The following is a 16,785-nucleotide window of genomic DNA, read 5'->3' as shown; positions in this document are numbered from 1 at the left end:
CTCCTCTTGCACACGCTCTGCTGTGGGAAGGCACTCCGTCCCTTCGCCTCCAGGGTATATGACAGGACTGATTGATCTGTACCCTTGAATTTGATTTTCCTACATCCTCTCTCAGACGCAACCATCCCTGGAGCCATCCATCCCCTGAGACTCTTTGTCTCACGGTCACACACATTTAGTCTCCACATTCCAGGCTCCCCAGGGACCCCTGTCCCCAAGCCCCCCCTCTGGCAGGCCTCAGAAAGGTGGCCTCGGGTGCTCTGTGCTTCCCGCCTTTGGAGCACTGCCTGAGTGACAGTGGCATGGGCAGCAGGAATACAGATTAACATGCAAGGACAAATGCAAGGACAGATGTTGCTTCTCTGTTTCCTGTGCCTGGCCGAGGAGCCCCTGCCCCACTGTGGGGAAGTGGGAAGGAACCCTAATTTGCCACTTCAAGGTACTATAGCGTCTTCCAGTTTAAATGGTAAATGCTCATTTACCATTTACATTTCCTCCCCTTCCTGCTGCCTCTCTCCGTGATGGCCAAGTCCACTGAGTGGTCACCCATGGGCTTTTTGGAGTGCTCTGCTGACACCCAGTATTGAAACCGTGCCCGGGGCATGAGGGCCCCACAGAGAGTGGTCTCTTTTCTGACTTGAGGCTCAGGCCCTCCCACACTCCATGACCCCTTTCCAGATCCCAGAGGGAGTTCAGGATCCCCTGCAGCCGTGCGTGGGGAGCAGGGCCAGTTATCCAGCCATTTCCCCACCTCCCGCCCCTCTGACATGTGGACTCAGTGTGGGTCTCCTCAGGTCCAAGTAGGAGAGGGCCAAGGCATCAGTGTTTTTGGCTGTCCCCTCTACCCTCTGCACACGCCCCTCCCTCAACCCCTGGCTTTGGCCCGGAGGAGGTGATTAACACCATGTGTGGGGTGACCTGTGTCCCCTGCCTCTGCCTTGCTTCATGGGGCCACACGCATTGCATCATATCCTGATTTCCTTCTACTGGAGGCTCATAACAAAACTCGGTGATCTAGTCCACCAGGCCTGGCTCTTGATATGCTAATGTGTGTTTAAATTATTTAGAAAATCCTTTCTCTCTAGGCAAAGACTGGCTTTCAAGGCTAGTCCCTTGCTTTACCCTCAGGGATATTTTTTTTGGAGGTCAGAAGCTGAGCTGCCCTCTTTCTCTTTGCATTTCTCACCCTCTCCCAGGCAAATGATGCCTCTGACAGAAAGGGAGGGAGGTCACTCACAAAGGGAGTGAAAAGAGAAAAGAACATGAACTGGTTCCCCAGTCCAGGCACTTAATGACCAGACGTGTTTAAGGATCCTTCCAGCCCTGAAATTCGGTGAATTCTGCCTTCAGCCTTGTCGCTGTGGGAGCTCCCTTTTCATTAAAGACCTTGCTTTAGTGACTGCCATAGTTCTCCTCCCTTTATAGTCAAGCTTCCTGAGAAAACACTCCTCCTGCTTCAGAAACCAAGGTCAACCAACAACCTCTCTATTTCTAAACCCAACGCTCCCTGTATGAGTTTCCTAGGACTGCCATAACAAAGTACCACAAGCTTGGTAGCTTATCAGAAAAAAGTTTAAGAGCTCAGCCAGCATGGCTCAGTGGTTGAGCAGCAACCCGTGAACCAGGACGTCACGGTTCAATTCCTGGTCAGGGCACATGCTGTGGGGTTGCAGGCTCGATCCCCAGTAGGGGGTGTGCAGGAGGCAGCTGATCAATGTTTCTCTCTCATCATTGATGTTTCTCTCTGAAATCAAAATACATATATATATATATATATATATATATATATATATATATATACACACACACACATATACAAATTTCTCTTAAATTAAATATATATATATATATACACATATACGTATTATATATATATATTTAATTTCAGAGAAATTTATTCTCTCACAGTTGTGTTGGCCAGAAATCTGAAATCAAATTGTCGGGCAAGATAGGCTCCTTCTGGAGGCACATAGAGAATCCATTCCATGCCTCTCTCTTAGCTTCTGGTGGCTCCTCTGCATTCCTTGGCTCGTGGATGCATCACTCTAATCACTGCCTCAGTCTTCACATGGCTTGTCCTCTGTGTTTCTGTGTCTCAAATCTCCCTACCCTATCTAATAAAAGAGTAATATGCAAATTGACCTACCGAGATCAGGCCTAAACGGGCAGTCAGACATCCCTCGAGGGGTCCCAGATTGGAGAGGGTGCAGGCTGGGCTGAGGGACAACCCCTCTCCCCGTGCACAAATTTTGTGCACTGGGCCTCTAGTCCTTTCATAAGTATCTAAGAATACCAGTTCTTGGATTTAGGACCTGCCCTAAATACAGGATGATCTCATCCTGAGATCCTTAACTTAATTACACCTGCGTAGACCCAATTTCCAAATATTATTGTGTTCTCAGGTGTTGGGGGTTAAGACTAAGATGTATCTTGTTGAAGGACACGATTCAGCCCATTATACTATACCCTTTTCAGTCCTGAAATTGACTTCCTGCAGCATTTGATGCTCTTGATCACTTCCTTTTGGAAACTATCTTTTCCATTGGCTTCCAGGACGCCAATCTTACCTGTCTGATTGATCCTCTAGGACAGTGGTCGGCAAACCATGGCTCGCGAGCCACATGCGGCTCGTGAGCCACAGTTTGCTGCTCTGTTGACTAATGAGTTTGCCGAACACTGTCATATACTACCCTTTACCTCTTTGCACACAATATGCCACAGTTGCCTAATCCTCACAGCTTCCAACTACACGGTAACATTTAGTCTAGTCCAGTGGTCGGCAAACTCATTAGTCAACAGAGCGGCAAACCGTGGCCCACGATTTGCCGACCACTGCTCTAGGAGTTCCTCTTCTTCTGCCCAGCCCTGAAATGCTAAGGCCCCTAAGATTCTGTCCTGTCCTTAGCACTTTTCTGCTCTTATTCTTCCTCAAGCAATTACATTCATTTTCATGGTCTTCAATAAAGACATAAAAAAAAAGAATAAATAAATAAAGACATAACAGAGACATCTGGGATTATTGCAGACTTTAGGGCTGGAATGGGTCTTTGACTTAACCTAATGGCAATAGGAAAGGAATATTACAGGGTCAGAAGAGAGGCCAAAAGAACACAATATTTTAAGAAGATTTCTCTGGTCGTGGTATTTGGGATGGACTGGATTGGAGAAAGAGGTTAGAAAACTGGGGACCCTTTGGGAAGTTACTGCTATAATTCAGGTATGTGATGAGGAGCACTTAGACTAGGATGCTACAGAGAGAGAGAGAGGAGAGAAGTAATGTTTTTCATGGCAGCTATAATGTTGACAAAAGAACATCCAAACTTACAGAAAAATTTCATGAGTTACTGTGACCCAAAATTTTGAGGACATGCCCAGAAGCAAGATCTCAATGGATTAAGCAAATGCTCCAGAGAATGGAGTTTTGCAGCAAATTTTATACATTAGATTCAGAGGAGAATACGTAAGGAGAGTCACATGAAATTCATTGGTGGTAGATTAAGGGGGCCGGAGGAAACCAAGTGGAGAAATCTCTAGGATTGGATAAGAAGCAACATGGAGAGACACAGAGGTGGTGTGCAAGCAACAAGACAACAGTGAGGAGTTTCCTGGGCTCGAGCTCCGGTGGTCTTGGGCTCTGGTGCCAGCAGTTGTGCCTCGGAGGGGTTTGAAAAAGAAAATGACACTGATCTTTCAAAGGTATGTTATCCTATATGCACGAGAACAATGCACAGGCCTCTCTTAAGGTCAAGGTTGACCTTTGTTAAGGAGGCTATAGGCCTAGGACATGACTAACCACCATGACCTGTCCAGTCACGAATTTATGATCAGACCATCCTGTGTGGTTACTTTAGGTCACTGAACTTGCCAGGCCTGCCATGTGGCCCCCTGAACTTGTAAGATTTTATTACATAACCCCCTCACATTCACAGCAGTGTGCCACTTTATATATGCTTCAGTCTCAGAACAATCCTGCAAGGAATATATTCTTACCTCCATTTTACAGATTAAAAAACTCAGAGACGTTAAGTGATTTGCCCAAGGTTACACAGCAAGTAAATGGCCATGCTGGGGGAATAAACCCAGGTGACTCTGAGTCTAGAAATCAGAGGGAAGGCATGAATCTGCTAAATAATATGTCTTGATAGGACTTTATAATGAAACATATAGGAAGTTAAAAAAAGAGCAAGGGACATAATGTGCTGGAGAAAACTGGGGAGTTTTGGAGAGTGAGTTGGTGTGAGTGGTAAGTGGTAAGAAGATCATGAAAATATGGTTTCCATCATACTGAGCCTGGGATGCTAAAGACGTGGACAAATGGAAGTATTAGACTGGGGTCAGGAAGGAAGACAGGGATTGAAGGGCATCAATAAAAAGGGGGAGTGGCTCACTGAATGGTCAAGAGATGACAAAGGCTGTGACTGATGATTTGTGGGAGCACTTCCTTTTATCTAAAAGGTGCTGTGGCATTTCAGGTTCCTGTCCCCAGTTTATTCAGAAAGGTATTGTCTTTTTTATTTATTTATAATATTTAAACATTGATTTTAGAGAGAGAGGAAGGGGGAGGGGAGAAACCATGGATTTGTTGTTCCACTTATTTATGCATTCATTGGTTGATTCTTGTATGTGCCCTGACTGGGGATCAAACCCGAAACAGTGCTTTAACCAATTGAGCGACCAGGCCAGGGCCAGAAAGGTATTTTCTTAACCTCTGACTTCTTCCTCTTCACTCCATTTCCTGAAGAGAGCCTGCCAGAAATAAGCTCCCCAGCAAAGCTCTTGTTGTCTGGCAGCCAGGTGAGCCTCACCTGGCTCCCAGGGTGGGACGCTTGGCAGCAGGGCGGGGAGGTGGTGAGCTGACCTGGGAGGGCTGAGCAATGGGATGGTGACAGGACAGGGGAGTTTGTGCTCAGAATTGTTTGTCTGACAAGACAGAGCTTTCTCAGGTGTTGGTAATGGAGCTGGCATTGGAATTTCAGCCTTTTCCCCCAATGAGATCCAGGAGAGGCTGGGATGAGCCCCCTCTCTAGTTTTTCCCTTTGGCAATGAACTGGTCTGCCCCCTGGGTTGCTGTTACAGTCCTGCCATTGCAACCAGATTTCTTTCGTGTTATTCAGTGCAAAATAGAACCCAGATGAACCCGAGAACACAGTGTGTGTGCGGCTGAGACATCGCCTTGGTTCACCCACGTCAGGGCATCCATCAGCATTCCCTTAGACACAGGGCTTCTGCACAGATAACTCCTCTGCCAGGAAGGCCCCTCCCTTTTTGCCCTTTGCAGCTCGGTGGGTGGCATGTCACTTAGCCCAGCTTCTCCGACCTGCCTGAGCAGCTCGCTCCTCCCCTGTGGTGCTCATTCTCTCTCATGCCACTCCTTTGTAGAGTCCCAGTTGTGATTTCACATTTATTTCTGAGTTTATCTGATTAATGTTTGGCTCCCTACTGGGGCTGAAAGCTGCAGGAAGACAGAGACTCTGGCTGTTTTCGTTCTGATGAGGGGCACTGTGCCATGCACTTGGCCACAGCCATCTTGGGTCTAATATCTGACTTTGCTGCCAGATACCTAGATCCCACATCCAGGGATTGCTCCATTCCCAGGATTCTTCCTCTGGCACCTGGGGAGGAGTTATAAATCCTCCAAACTTGCTTGCAGTATTTTATGTGCATAAGCAAATGTGCATTTGGGGGGGGGGGGGGGAGGTATTCATCAGATTCAAGGTTAAAGATACTTTCCTGTGCAAAGTCCTTACCAGCAATCACTGGCTTCCTTGCTGGACTCTAAATCTTCCTTGATCCTGCTTGCCTGTTCCTTAGCCATTCTGTTTTCCACGCCACTCTCTCTAATGATTGAAAACTTATGTGGTGGGATATTGTTTTTGTCTGCCCGTCATCCTTCTCTCTACTTGCAATTATATAAATTCTCTTCTCTTACAAACTACACCAGAGAGAGAGAGAGAGAGAGAAAGAGAGAGAGAGAGAGAGAGAGAGAGAAGCTGCCTAGGCCCAAATAGGATGAACATGTGACCTATACTAGCCAATGAGAGTGTCTCATTTCCCTAGTTCTCAGGCTAGGTTGGGTGGAAATGGGAACTATGTAACTCACACATGACCAATAGAGGCTTTTGGGGGGTTTTCAAACAGATGTTGAGGGGAAGGTGGCAGGACAGAAGTCCTGGCTAATTCATGGAGCTGCTGGCAGTGAAGACAATGCACCTGCTGGTGTTCATCTATGCTACTACTCGGGAGGACATTCCTTGAGAAGGGAAGCGGAGACAAGTGATGAGAGAGAGGGAGGGTGTGAGGAAGAGAGAGAAAGGGGGAGTCTGTCCTGAGGACAGCGTTCAAGCCCTTGGATCCAGGCATGACTTAAAGCTTTACCTAGCCCTGAACGTTTCCCCTTAACAGGCCAATACATTCTCCTTTCTTGCTCAAATCAGTGGGAGTTGGATTTCTGTCATTTACAACCAAAAGAACTCTTACCAGCTGTCTCAGTTAGCTCGGGCTGCTGTAACAAAACACCGTAAACATCGGACATTCAGTGGTGTGTGCAGGTGGAGGGAGCACGCGTTGCCTCTTACGTAGTGGCACCTCTGATGTGTTCAGTTTACTGCGGTATCTGTTAGTCTCATTATAGTCTCCTTGCCCCTATTCTCTCTGACTTCATCGCTCCCCCAATCCTCTCCCCCTGTTCTGTTTTTATCACCGCTGAAAGGTTAAAGTCGGTTGTTCGAGGGCATCTATTGTTGGCTATTAAAGATGGTGATTAAAGGAAATTTGAATTTATTTAAGGAAAAGGGGATGGGAGATGGGGATATCCAAAGGGAGGGGCTACATAGCACTGAGACAAAGGTACTGGGTTCGTAATGGCAGCAAAAATATATCCAGGACAGTGAAACAAGGAAGGGCGCAGAAGAAGCAACAGGAGAGCCCAGGCTGGGCTGCTCTGGCGCACTGGGAAGTCAGAGGAAGGGGGGCCTGGGAGACACTTCAGGGCGTTGGCCTGGGATGAGCTGCTGCTGCCCACTGCTCCCCTGGTTGCAAGTTTCATGGGGTTCCTTAGAGGTCGGAGACACATGCCTGTGGGGAAAGGGGGTGGGGAAGTAACGGCACAGGTGTGCTCCTTAAAGAGAGAGCACACACTGGGTCCTTTGTCCTGAGCATATTTATCTCTCTCTCTTGCAGGAAATCTCAGGGGAGCTCTCAGGGGAGGGTCTCAACAGCCGTGGGCAAACTACGGTCCGCGGGCTGGATCCGGCCCGTTCGGCTGTTCTATCCGGCCCGCGGAGCCGAAAGAGCGGAGGGTTCTCTTGCTCTCCCCTCCGCTCCTTTACTTTGAATTTATATTAGTTCACACAAACACTCCATCCATGCTTTTGTTCCGGCCCTCCGGTCCATTTTAAGAACCCATTGTGGCCCTCGAGTCAAAAAGTTTGCCCACCCCTGCAATAGACTATTCATCAGCTCTCCAGGTGTGCTGTTTCAGAGTCATGGTCTCCACTGATTGGTCGGTGCCAGGGCAGGAAGTCATCAGTCAATGTAGCTGGTCCTGAAGCAGCCAAGGAGTCACTTGTCTGGTTTTGCTGTTTTTCTGGGCCTGGAGCTGAAATGCACTGAGGCCATGAAAAGGCCAGGGGGTCTAAACTACCTGACCATCGTATGAAAGATCTGGGGTCTAAATCACATGACCAGCAATGTGCTAGGGGAGGAGAGGTTACCCTGGGGCCAAGGTTCTTATTTTCCCAGTTTTGCCCCTTGCTAGGCCCTCAGGGCTTTCTGCCCTGGTGAGTCTCTGTTTCTGGCCAATCGCCCTTGCTCTGCTCATGTCTGTCTAACAACCACCCACTCTTTTCTGGCTGAACCCACTTTGCTGCCATTTGGGGTTTCAAATGGAGTTGGGAGCTGAAAGAAGGGGTGTTGCCCTCCCTAGGGGTTGCAGGGCCATCAGCAGGGTGGTTGTCCACTTACAGAACTGTTGACTTGGTCACTTCCTGAGACAGGTCACCTCACCTATTTTCTCTCCCAAATCCCTGGAAGTGGGGGTTGGAGATAGACCTGCAGGCAAACATTTCACAGACAAACCAACTTCAGGAAAACCTCCAGTGGATAGGAGTTGCCTCAAGGCTCCCCGAAGAATCTTTTTTTTTGTTGTTGAATGTGCTTGTAAACTATATTTGGAGTTTACCTCTGGCAGCTAGAGACCCCACTGTTAGTGAGCAGGGAAAAGGAACCATCAGCTTCTTTGCTCCCTGGTGCTGGATGGAGTGGAAACCAAGCTGAGAAATGCTGCTGCTAATGATGAGGATAAAGAGTTCCCGGGACCCAAAGAAGCTGTCCAAAAGTTCGTGAAACAGGCGACCTACCACACCTCTGGGGGGGAAAATGGCAAGAACAGGCCGTGCCCGTGCACCTGCGTTCAGGATGCATCTGGACCAGTTGGAGACTCTGAGGCTCACAATTTGCTCCCTCTACCCCCTCAACATCTGCTGAGCAGCTTGCGAAGGACTCTTGGCTCCCAGCTGCTCTTGGTGAAGCAGCCGAGAAGCCGCAGCCTTGGCTGCCGCCCAGCGGCCCCGCCTGCAATCTTCCTGCTCAATGTGGCTCACTCCAGGTCTTAGCAGCTGCAAGAAGCTGGCTCAGGCTGCCCGAGAAGCCAGCCCTGCACCAGTGACTCAGAGGGGACGCGGGGCCTGAGGGACCAGCGCTGACGGAAAAGGAGCAGACAGAAAGCCGGGTGCTGACGATCAGCTCGGCAGTAGAATTGCAATCTAATGAATTCTCAGTAATTCCATTTGTGACACCGAATCCTCTCTGTGGGTATAGACAAGCAGATCCCCTGCTTTTTGCTTCCTAAAATGTAGCCTGAACCAAGTTCTAGATTCCCAAGCCAAGTGACCCCTCTTTCCTTTTCTGGCACCCACCCTGCCCCTGCCCCCAAGCCCAAGCAGCTATACAGCAGCATCTAGAGATTTTTATTGGGGAGAGGAAGGGCCACAACAAAAAGATGGTGCCAACACATGAGGCATCGAATGACCCCTGCACATGCAGGACACTGATGGGCACTCGCCCTGGAGCTGGGGACTGATGAATGCGCCCCGTGATGACAATGTGCCCATAGCTGCAAAAACCCCCTTGTTACCTCCTTTTTTTAAATTTCAAGACACCCCACCCCAGTTAGCCTTGTCATTTTCAGTTGGATCTCCTAGCACATTGGGCTTTTACTCCTGTGGGCTCAGAGCCCCCCACCCCCAAATAATAAACATGCATCCCCTAAAGATACAGGGAAACCAACACAGGATGCTGGAACACGGAGAGACGGCATGTTTCCTTTCTCATCACCCTCCAGCTTGGGAGAGAGGCTGCCCTCCATCCCACCAGTGAGAGATGGAAAGGGCATGGAGTCTGCATCCCTTTCCCCATCTCCCCAGGGCTATGCTGTGCCGTGGGGCCTCGCTGTCACGCCCAGGCCCTGCCTGGCTTTAAACAAACCTCTTGTCTCAGGAAAAAGACATTTGGGAGCCAGCCAATGCAGGGCTCAACGGAACATTTAAAGCAACATTTTCTTCTTGCTCAGCTTCTGTTCAACCCAAAGGTTCCATCCTGCTCTCCCGAGGGGATCTCTGATGTTGAAGCCCCCGACCTGGCTTGGAGCCTTCCCAGCAATTCGGGGGGCCCTGTGGAAGGTGTTTGGTAGCAGCAACCCCTCCCCACCCAGCCTCCCTGCGTTCTCCCAGAGCGGCCTTGGGTCTTCATCAGTATCTCTCCCCGTGGTCTGCTGTGGTGTCCTGCCTTGGAGGTGCCCAGGGTGGCAGGGGAAGCGTCAGGTGCCTTTGCTTTCTGTCCTCTCTTCATCGTGGCTGACGGCTCGCAGCTGCCCCTGGGCCGCAGGCTTTACCGACAGGACCAGGCGCTTGCGGAACGTCTCGCAGAGCACGATGTACACGAAGGGATTGAGGCAGCTGTTGGCGTAGCCCAAGCTGATGGCCGCGTTGTACAGGTAGACAAAGGTGAGCGTCGGGCGGCTGATGGACAGCTGGGTCAGCTGTAGCACGTAGTAGGGTGCCCAGCATACAAAGAAGACCAAGCATATGGCAATGGCTGTGCGGGTCACCTTCTTTGTCCGCAGCCGGATGCTGCGTTGAGAGGCGGGAGCCACGGAGGACGTCATACGCTGCAGAATCCTCACGTATGCAGCCGTGATGACCACAAAGGGCAAGGCAAAGGCCAGGAAAAACTGGTACAAGGTGAACCAGTAGAGGTCAGTGTCCGGGTTGGGCAGGCGGATGCCACAACCTACCGTGCCCCCTGGGAAGGGGATGAGCCTGGCATAGAGCCACACAGGGGTGATGCTGATGAAAGAGAGGGCCCACAGGAGGCAGATGACCAGGGTGGCCACAGAAGGCTTCCGGAACTTGGTGGAGGAGATGGGGTGGACAGTGGCCAGGTAGCGGTCGATGGCCATGGCGGTCAGGATGTAGGTGCTGGTGAACTGACTGTTGGCGTCCATGGCCGTGATGAGGGTGCACATGGTCTCTCCAAAGTGCCAGACCCCGTTGCCCATGAGCTGGTGGATCATGAAGGGCATGCCCAGGAGGAAGAGGAGGTCCACCACCGAGAGGTTGATGATGAAGATGTCGGGGACGTTGCTGCACCAGTGCAGCTTGGACTTCTTCACCACCGCGAAGATGACCATGGAGTTCCCCACGATGCCCAGGAGGCAGATGGTGCCGAACACCGAGGGCATGATGATGTTGACGTAAGAGACACTCCCTCTGCGAGGAGGTGGCCCTGGGGACAGAAGGCCAAGTGTCAGTCACTAGGCATGGACTCTGCTCTCTAAGGGCTGACGTCCTTCTGGCCTGCTCAACCTCCGGTGACACGCTTGCATGCCTCTGCATCCTCCCTGCCATTCCAGCTCAGGGCCCACCATTTACCTAGAATTCTCTCCTTCCATTCTCCCTCCACACACTGTTGCTCACCCTGGCCTCCTCCACCGATTGCCTGGTCAATCCTCCTAGGTTTGGACCCACTACCTATTAGTTGAAGGACCCAGTCCTTTGCCTCCTGCATTGTTTCAGAAGACACAGAGACAACAATCACAGCTGTGGGCCCCCGCTGGCTTAGCAGAAGGACATGAAAGTGTGTGTGTGTGTGTGTGTGTGTGTGTGTGTGTGTGTATGCACTTGCTCTTTTCCTATTTGCAGTCCTGACCATTTCATTTTAGAAATTGCTGGTTGGAGCTGTGACTGCTTCCTGGGCATCTCTGTGGGTGACTGTCTTGTGGGGGCTTCTGCCCATGAGGTCCTCAGCCCTCCCCTCTCCTGGGACCCTACCAGGGATTTCCTTGGCCTGGGTCTTCTGAGCCTGGGCCCCCACCCAGGGAGCAGAGGCTGAAGTGGGTACTGCAGCCTCACCGTCTGAGAACTGTCTTCACACAAACCTTTCCTCTTTTTCCTTCCTTCCCGTCTCCCTCAAAGCTAGAATTGCAAGCATCTCAGCTCTGGACATGTCAGGCAGCTTCACTCACCAGGAAAGTTAATCCCTGTGAGTTACCCTTCCCACAGCCTTTCCAGGGGGCAGCCGGATGGTTCAGATCCCATTGCTGCAGTTGGAGTAAAAAGCCAAAGGGATTAGTGAATCAGGGAGCCTCCAGTTGCCTCCCCACAGACCGTCCTCCAGCTTCTCTTGCTGGCTTTTCCAGCCTGGAATGGTTCCTGCAGAGCATATTTGGAACTCATCAGCCAGCCCTCGCCGCCGCCGCTGGCCACCATCCTTGCCACTTCTGAATGTGCCTTTGCTCCAGCTCCTCCTGCCCTTGCCTGCCCCGCCCCCTTCTCCCCTTCCCCTGGGAGCAAAGCAGCCTGCAGACCTGGCAATAAAGCACTGAAAGTTTCCCAGGCAGTTGGGCTCAGAGGTGATACCTTCTCCTTTTCTCTCCCCAGCGCTGAGGAGGGAGGCTCCCCTCCGACCCTGCTCACCTGCGGAGGTGAGGTTATCCCGGCCGCCGGCCGAGGTGTTGCTGGCGTTGGGGCCAGTGGTCAGCAGCAAGGCTTCCAGGTCCATCCTGCGGTGCCCGGTGCCCGCTGGCCCGTCCGCCCACGCAGGCTGCGGCAGCCTCCAGCGCCCGGGAGGGAGTCCTGTCCTGGAGCGCGAGCCCGCAGTCCCGAAGGGGGTCTTCCTGGGCGGCCAGGCAGCCTCAGCTGCTTCTAAGCCCCACCGCTCTTCCCACTCCCTCCTTCCCGGGTCTCACTGACATCACCTAAACACATTAACATTCGGAGGCAGATGAACATTAACCTCTTCAGTCCCGGGCTGCAGCTCCCACTCCTGACTGCCCGCAGCGCCAGGGACCCAGGGAAACCCAGAGGGACCTGCCGGCTCAGGGCACCCCAGCAGGGAGGGCTGCCTTCCCCCTGGCGGGGCTGTGTCTCCTGTGCTCACGGGGAGTGCTGCTTGCTTCACGTGAGGCGCCTGGAAAGGACAATGGGCTGCCTCCCATTGGAGGGAAGACAGCCTGGCCTGTCCCCTAATCCCAGGTCTGGGGGGCTGGCCACCTGGAGGGGACGGTATGACTGTTCTCTGGAAGCTTGGACCACAGCATGCCTGCTCCGCAGGTCACCCTCAGCCCCTTCCTAGAGCCCCATGGATTCCACCCACCTTGCTGGAGAGACTGCCGGTGTCCTTTCGAAGCTAAGGAGTTGCTGGCTGCTGAGCCTGTGACGGGAACTCCGAGATGGCTCTGGGCACTCCATGCTGGCGATGGCCAGAGTCTCAGAGACCAGAGGGATAAACTCCCACCTGCACAGGATCAGCAAGGACTAGAGTCACAGAGGTTTTGTTTTCCTAAATGCTCGGAGGTCCTTGAGGCTTCTACCTGGGATTCCTTAAGACACATTTCAGAGCATCGACCTCCCAAAGAGGTCATTAACCAGGAGCAGCCTTAGAGGGCAGAGCACGGAGTGAATGCTCTGCAGAGGCACCCTGCGGCCCGGCCTCAGGGCCCCTCAGAGCCTACAGCTGCCACCACACCTGCTGCCAGACTCAGGAGCTGGGGGTTCAAGTTAACCATCGTCTGATCCTTACACACTTCTTCAGTCTCATTGTTTATTTGCTTCATCCAACTAATGTTTGTTGAGCACTTACTACTTTCCAAGTACTGCTCCAGGTTCTGTAATGAAAAAGAGCGATCAAGCCGAAACCGGTTTGGCTCAGTGGATAGAGCGTCGGCCTGTGGACTGAAGGGTCCCAGGTTTGATTCTGGTCAAGGGCATGTACCCTGGTTGCGGGCACATCCCCAGTAGGGGGTGTGCAGGAGGCAGCTGATCGATGTTTCTCTCTCATCGATGTTTCTAGCTCTCTATCCCTCTCCCTTCCTCTCTGTAAAATATCAATAAAATATATATTTAAAAAAAAAAGAAAAAGAGCGATCAAGTCCCTGAGGCCCGGTCCTCATGGAGATTACATGCAAACTGGGGAGGAGACAGAAGATACTAGTGTACCAACACAAGAAGAGGACAAGCTGTGATAGTGGCGATCAGTGCTATGAAAAGCTCCAAGCTGGGCCAGGGCCCAGGGAGCAACAGGGAGGTGGAGGTTGCTGTTTGACACAGGAAGGCCCCTCTGAGAAGTGTTTTGAGAAGAATCCTGAAGGAAGTGAAGAGAATGTTTGGAAATATCTGCAGGAAGAACATCCCAGGCAGTAGGAATAGCCAGTGCCAAGGCCTTGGTGCAGGAGTGAGCTGGGTCTCTGTGAAGATCCATCAGTGTGGCTATAGGAGAACAAGGGGAAGATTAGCTGGAGAACCCATCAGAGAGGAAACAGTGGGAAGGGTGGGTTCTGTCAGACCTTGCCAGCCATCGTAAGGACTTTGGCTTTCCTTTTAGGGGAAATGGGAGTCACTGGAGGGTTCTCAGCTGAGGAGGGATATGATCACACAGGTTTTTAAAAGATCAGTCTGGCCCGGCCTGTGTGGCTCAGTGGATTGAGTATCGGCCCATGCGCCAAGAGGTCACTGGTTTGATTCTCGGTCAGGGTACATGCCCAGGTCCCGGGCTCGATCCCCAGTATGGGGCATGCAGGAGGCAGCCAATCGATGTTTCTAGCTCTCCCTCTCCCTTCTCTCTCCAACAACAACAAGAAAAATCAATAAAATGATCAGTTTGTTTCTTGGTAGCAAGGGAAACAAATTGAAAACACATTTTAGCTTGGGTTTCCTTGAAAGCAGAGGCTGATAAGCGAAATAAGCCCAAGAGAGATAAGTATCACATGATCTCTTATATGTGGAATCTAATGAACAAAATAGACGGATGAACAAAATAGATCCAGAGACATACTAGTGGAAGCATGGAACAGACTATCGAATCCACAGAGGGAAGGCAGGGGGGGGGGGGGTGGGAAGAGATCAACCAAAGAACTTGTATGCATATATACATAACCCACCCATGGACACAGACAATAGGGTGATGAAGGCCTGGGGTGGGGGGTGGGGATGGGCTAGAAGAAGTCGGGGGTGGGGGGGAGGAAGCATATGTAATACTTTCAACAATAAAGATTTTAAAATAAAAGAAAGTAGAAGCCGAGACATGGACTTATGTCCACGTGGCTTTTCTGAGAGATGACCCAAAGAGCCAGGCATGAAGAGTAGAGACAATGAGACAAGAAAGGGAGAAAGTCAGTGTAAGGGTGTGTTTTCATTGTTGCTGCTGTGGGCGTCAGGAGCTTGAGTTCACCAGGGTCCTTGCACAATGCACAGACTGTTCCCCAGAATCACCCACCGGCAGGCTAGGAGGCAGGAATTTCCCCAGCTGCCCCTTCCCCCACTGGTTGAAGGTTGCCCCTGGGATGTAAACTCTGCACATCTGAGTGCCTGGGTAGAGCAGGCTCTGAGAGCATCAAGATTCAATGGGGCCCTGACCGGTTTGGCTCAGTGGATAGAGCGTCAGCCTGCGGACTGAAGGGTCCCAGGTTCGATTCCGGTCAAGGGCATGTACCTTGGTTGCGGGCACATCCCCAGGAGGCAGCTGATCGATGTTTCTCTCTCATTGATGTTTCTAACTCTCTATCCCTCTCCCTTCCTCTCTGTAAAAAATCAATAAAATGTATTAAAAAAAAAAAAAAAGATTCAATGGGGCCAAAAGCAGAGGGACGTGCAGCTCACTCGTGAGGCGATAGACTGTCAGGTGAATTTTGTGCTGGAGCCATAAGGGCCCCAGCAGCGTTCAAGTCCAGGGCAGAAAGCAAATGGACGTGAGGTGCACACTTGAGGCAAGACACTATTGGCACAAGATCAGCTGAGCCCAGCCACAGGTGCCTGCTGCAGCGAGAGCTGAAGTCAGAGGTGGCCAAGAGACAGGTGACATGGGGTACCAGAAACATCCAATATAGAAGACCATTGCAATAGTCCAATAGAAAAATGGATTAGGGAGGTGGAGGTGGGGAGAAACGGTTGGTTTCTATACATTATGTAGAGCCCGGAGGATGTGCTGAAGTATTGGGTGAGAAATATGCGTGAGAAAGAGGCATCGGGGATGACTCCCAAGTTTTGGGCCCAAGCAATGGGAAGAATGGAGTTGTCTTTGCTGAGATAGGGAAGTCTGTGGGAGGAGAAGATTTAGAAGAGAAATGAAGAGTTCTGTTTTGGATACATGACATTTGAGATGCCTATTAACATCTGATCGGAAATGTTGGGTAGTAATTGGATATGAGTCAGAAGTTCAAGGGAGAGGTCATGCCTGGAGACATAAAGTTAAATTGATGACACTGGATGAGCTCACCTAGGGAGTGAGGGTGAATAGAGAAGAGTTTTGGGGATTTAGAACAGTCATTCCAGAGTTTACAGGTTGAGAGATGAGCCTTATGGCCCCCTATTTTCTCCTCTTCCACCTGCCATAGTATTCCCACATCCATCCATCCATCCATCCATCCATCTATCCATCCGTCCGTTACAGGCGGTGGGGACGGCACCAGGTGTCTGACCCATGGCATCAGACCAAACCTGAGTTCAGCAACCTCAGTACTTGGGTTCTGGCTAGGACAGTGGTCGGCAAACTCATTAGTCAACAGAGCGGCAAACCGCGGCTTGCGAGCCGCAGTTTGCCGACCACTGGGCTAGGAAAAAGACCCAAACTGTAAGAGAACATTTACTTGGTAAATCAGAGGCAGAAGAAGTAATTCCTAGAAGAAATAAGGGAACAAGTTATAGAGGCAAAGGAAGGGCCCTTGGAGCTCGGGAGTGAGGAAGCTAATGGCAATGTGCCTGAGGGTGAGGGAGGGAGGAAAGGGAAAGGCACCGGCTCCCTCCAGCCAAAGGGTTTTCAGGGTGGAGATTTCAGGGGCGGTCCCAGGGAGGATGGTAATAGACTATTCAGCAGCTTTCCAGGCCTGTCCTTTCAGGCTTGTGGCTCCACTGACTGATTGGCTGGCACCAGGGCAAGGGGTTATTATGCAATGCAGCTGGTCCTGAGGTCAGCCATGGGGTCCCTGGTCTGATTTTGCTACTTTTCTGGGCCTGGAGCTAAAATACAACTGAGGCCTAGATGTTATCTCTAGGAAGGAAAGGTCAGGGGGTCCAAAGCTATATGCTAGGGCAGTGGTCGGCAAACTGTGGCTCGCGAGCCACATGCGGCTTGTGAGCCGCGGTTTGCCGCTCTGTTGACTAATGAGTTTGCTGACCACTGACCTAGACTCTCGATTCCAATAACTACAGGCTGTTGTTGTTCCTTGTGATTAAGCCCCTATCCCAGTGATCGGCAAACTCATTAGTCAACAGAGCGGCAAACCGTGGCTCGCGA

At 51.2% G+C, this 16,785-nt stretch overlaps 1 protein-coding gene across 2 annotated transcripts; it reads right to left on the bottom strand.

Moving 5' to 3' along the window:
- Positions 1-8,952: 8,952 nt before the first annotated feature.
- MCHR1 (melanin concentrating hormone receptor 1) lies at positions 8,953-12,990 on the bottom strand. 2 transcript variants are annotated; one of them, XM_080663093.1, is made up of 4 exons: positions 12,652-12,990; positions 12,370-12,548; positions 11,973-12,253; positions 8,953-10,782 (listed from the first exon to the last, which is right to left on the bottom strand). In XM_080663093.1, the coding sequence occupies exons 3-4, from the start codon at positions 12,055-12,057 to the stop codon at positions 9,815-9,817; spliced, it is 1,053 nt and encodes a 350-aa protein (XP_080519219.1). In that variant the 5' UTR covers positions 12,058-12,253; positions 12,370-12,548; positions 12,652-12,990; the 3' UTR covers positions 8,953-9,814. The 2 variants fall into 2 exon arrangements, with proteins under 2 accessions (XP_080519219.1, XP_080519220.1); XM_080663094.1 differs by lacking the exons at positions 11,973-12,253; positions 12,370-12,548; positions 12,652-12,990 and adding an exon at positions 11,522-11,784.
- Positions 12,991-16,785: the final 3,795 nt, after the last annotated feature.

Source organism: Plecotus auritus (assembly GCF_963455305.1).
Source record: "Plecotus auritus genome assembly, chromosome: 3".
Lineage (NCBI taxonomy): Eukaryota > Metazoa > Chordata > Mammalia > Chiroptera > Vespertilionidae > Plecotus > Plecotus auritus.
Note: the sequence above shows the minus strand (reverse complement) of the source record. Positions and strands in the feature narration are given on the sequence as shown.

Coding starts and splice junctions, on each gene's coding strand:
- MCHR1 (XM_080663093.1), bottom strand. CDS start 12,057: ATGGACCTGGAAGCCTTGCTGCTGACCACTGGCCCCAACGCCAGCAAC. Junction 10,783..11,972: donor GGATAACCTCACCTCCGCAG/GTGAGCAGGGTC, acceptor TTCTGTCCCCAG/GGCCACCTCCTCGCAGAGGG.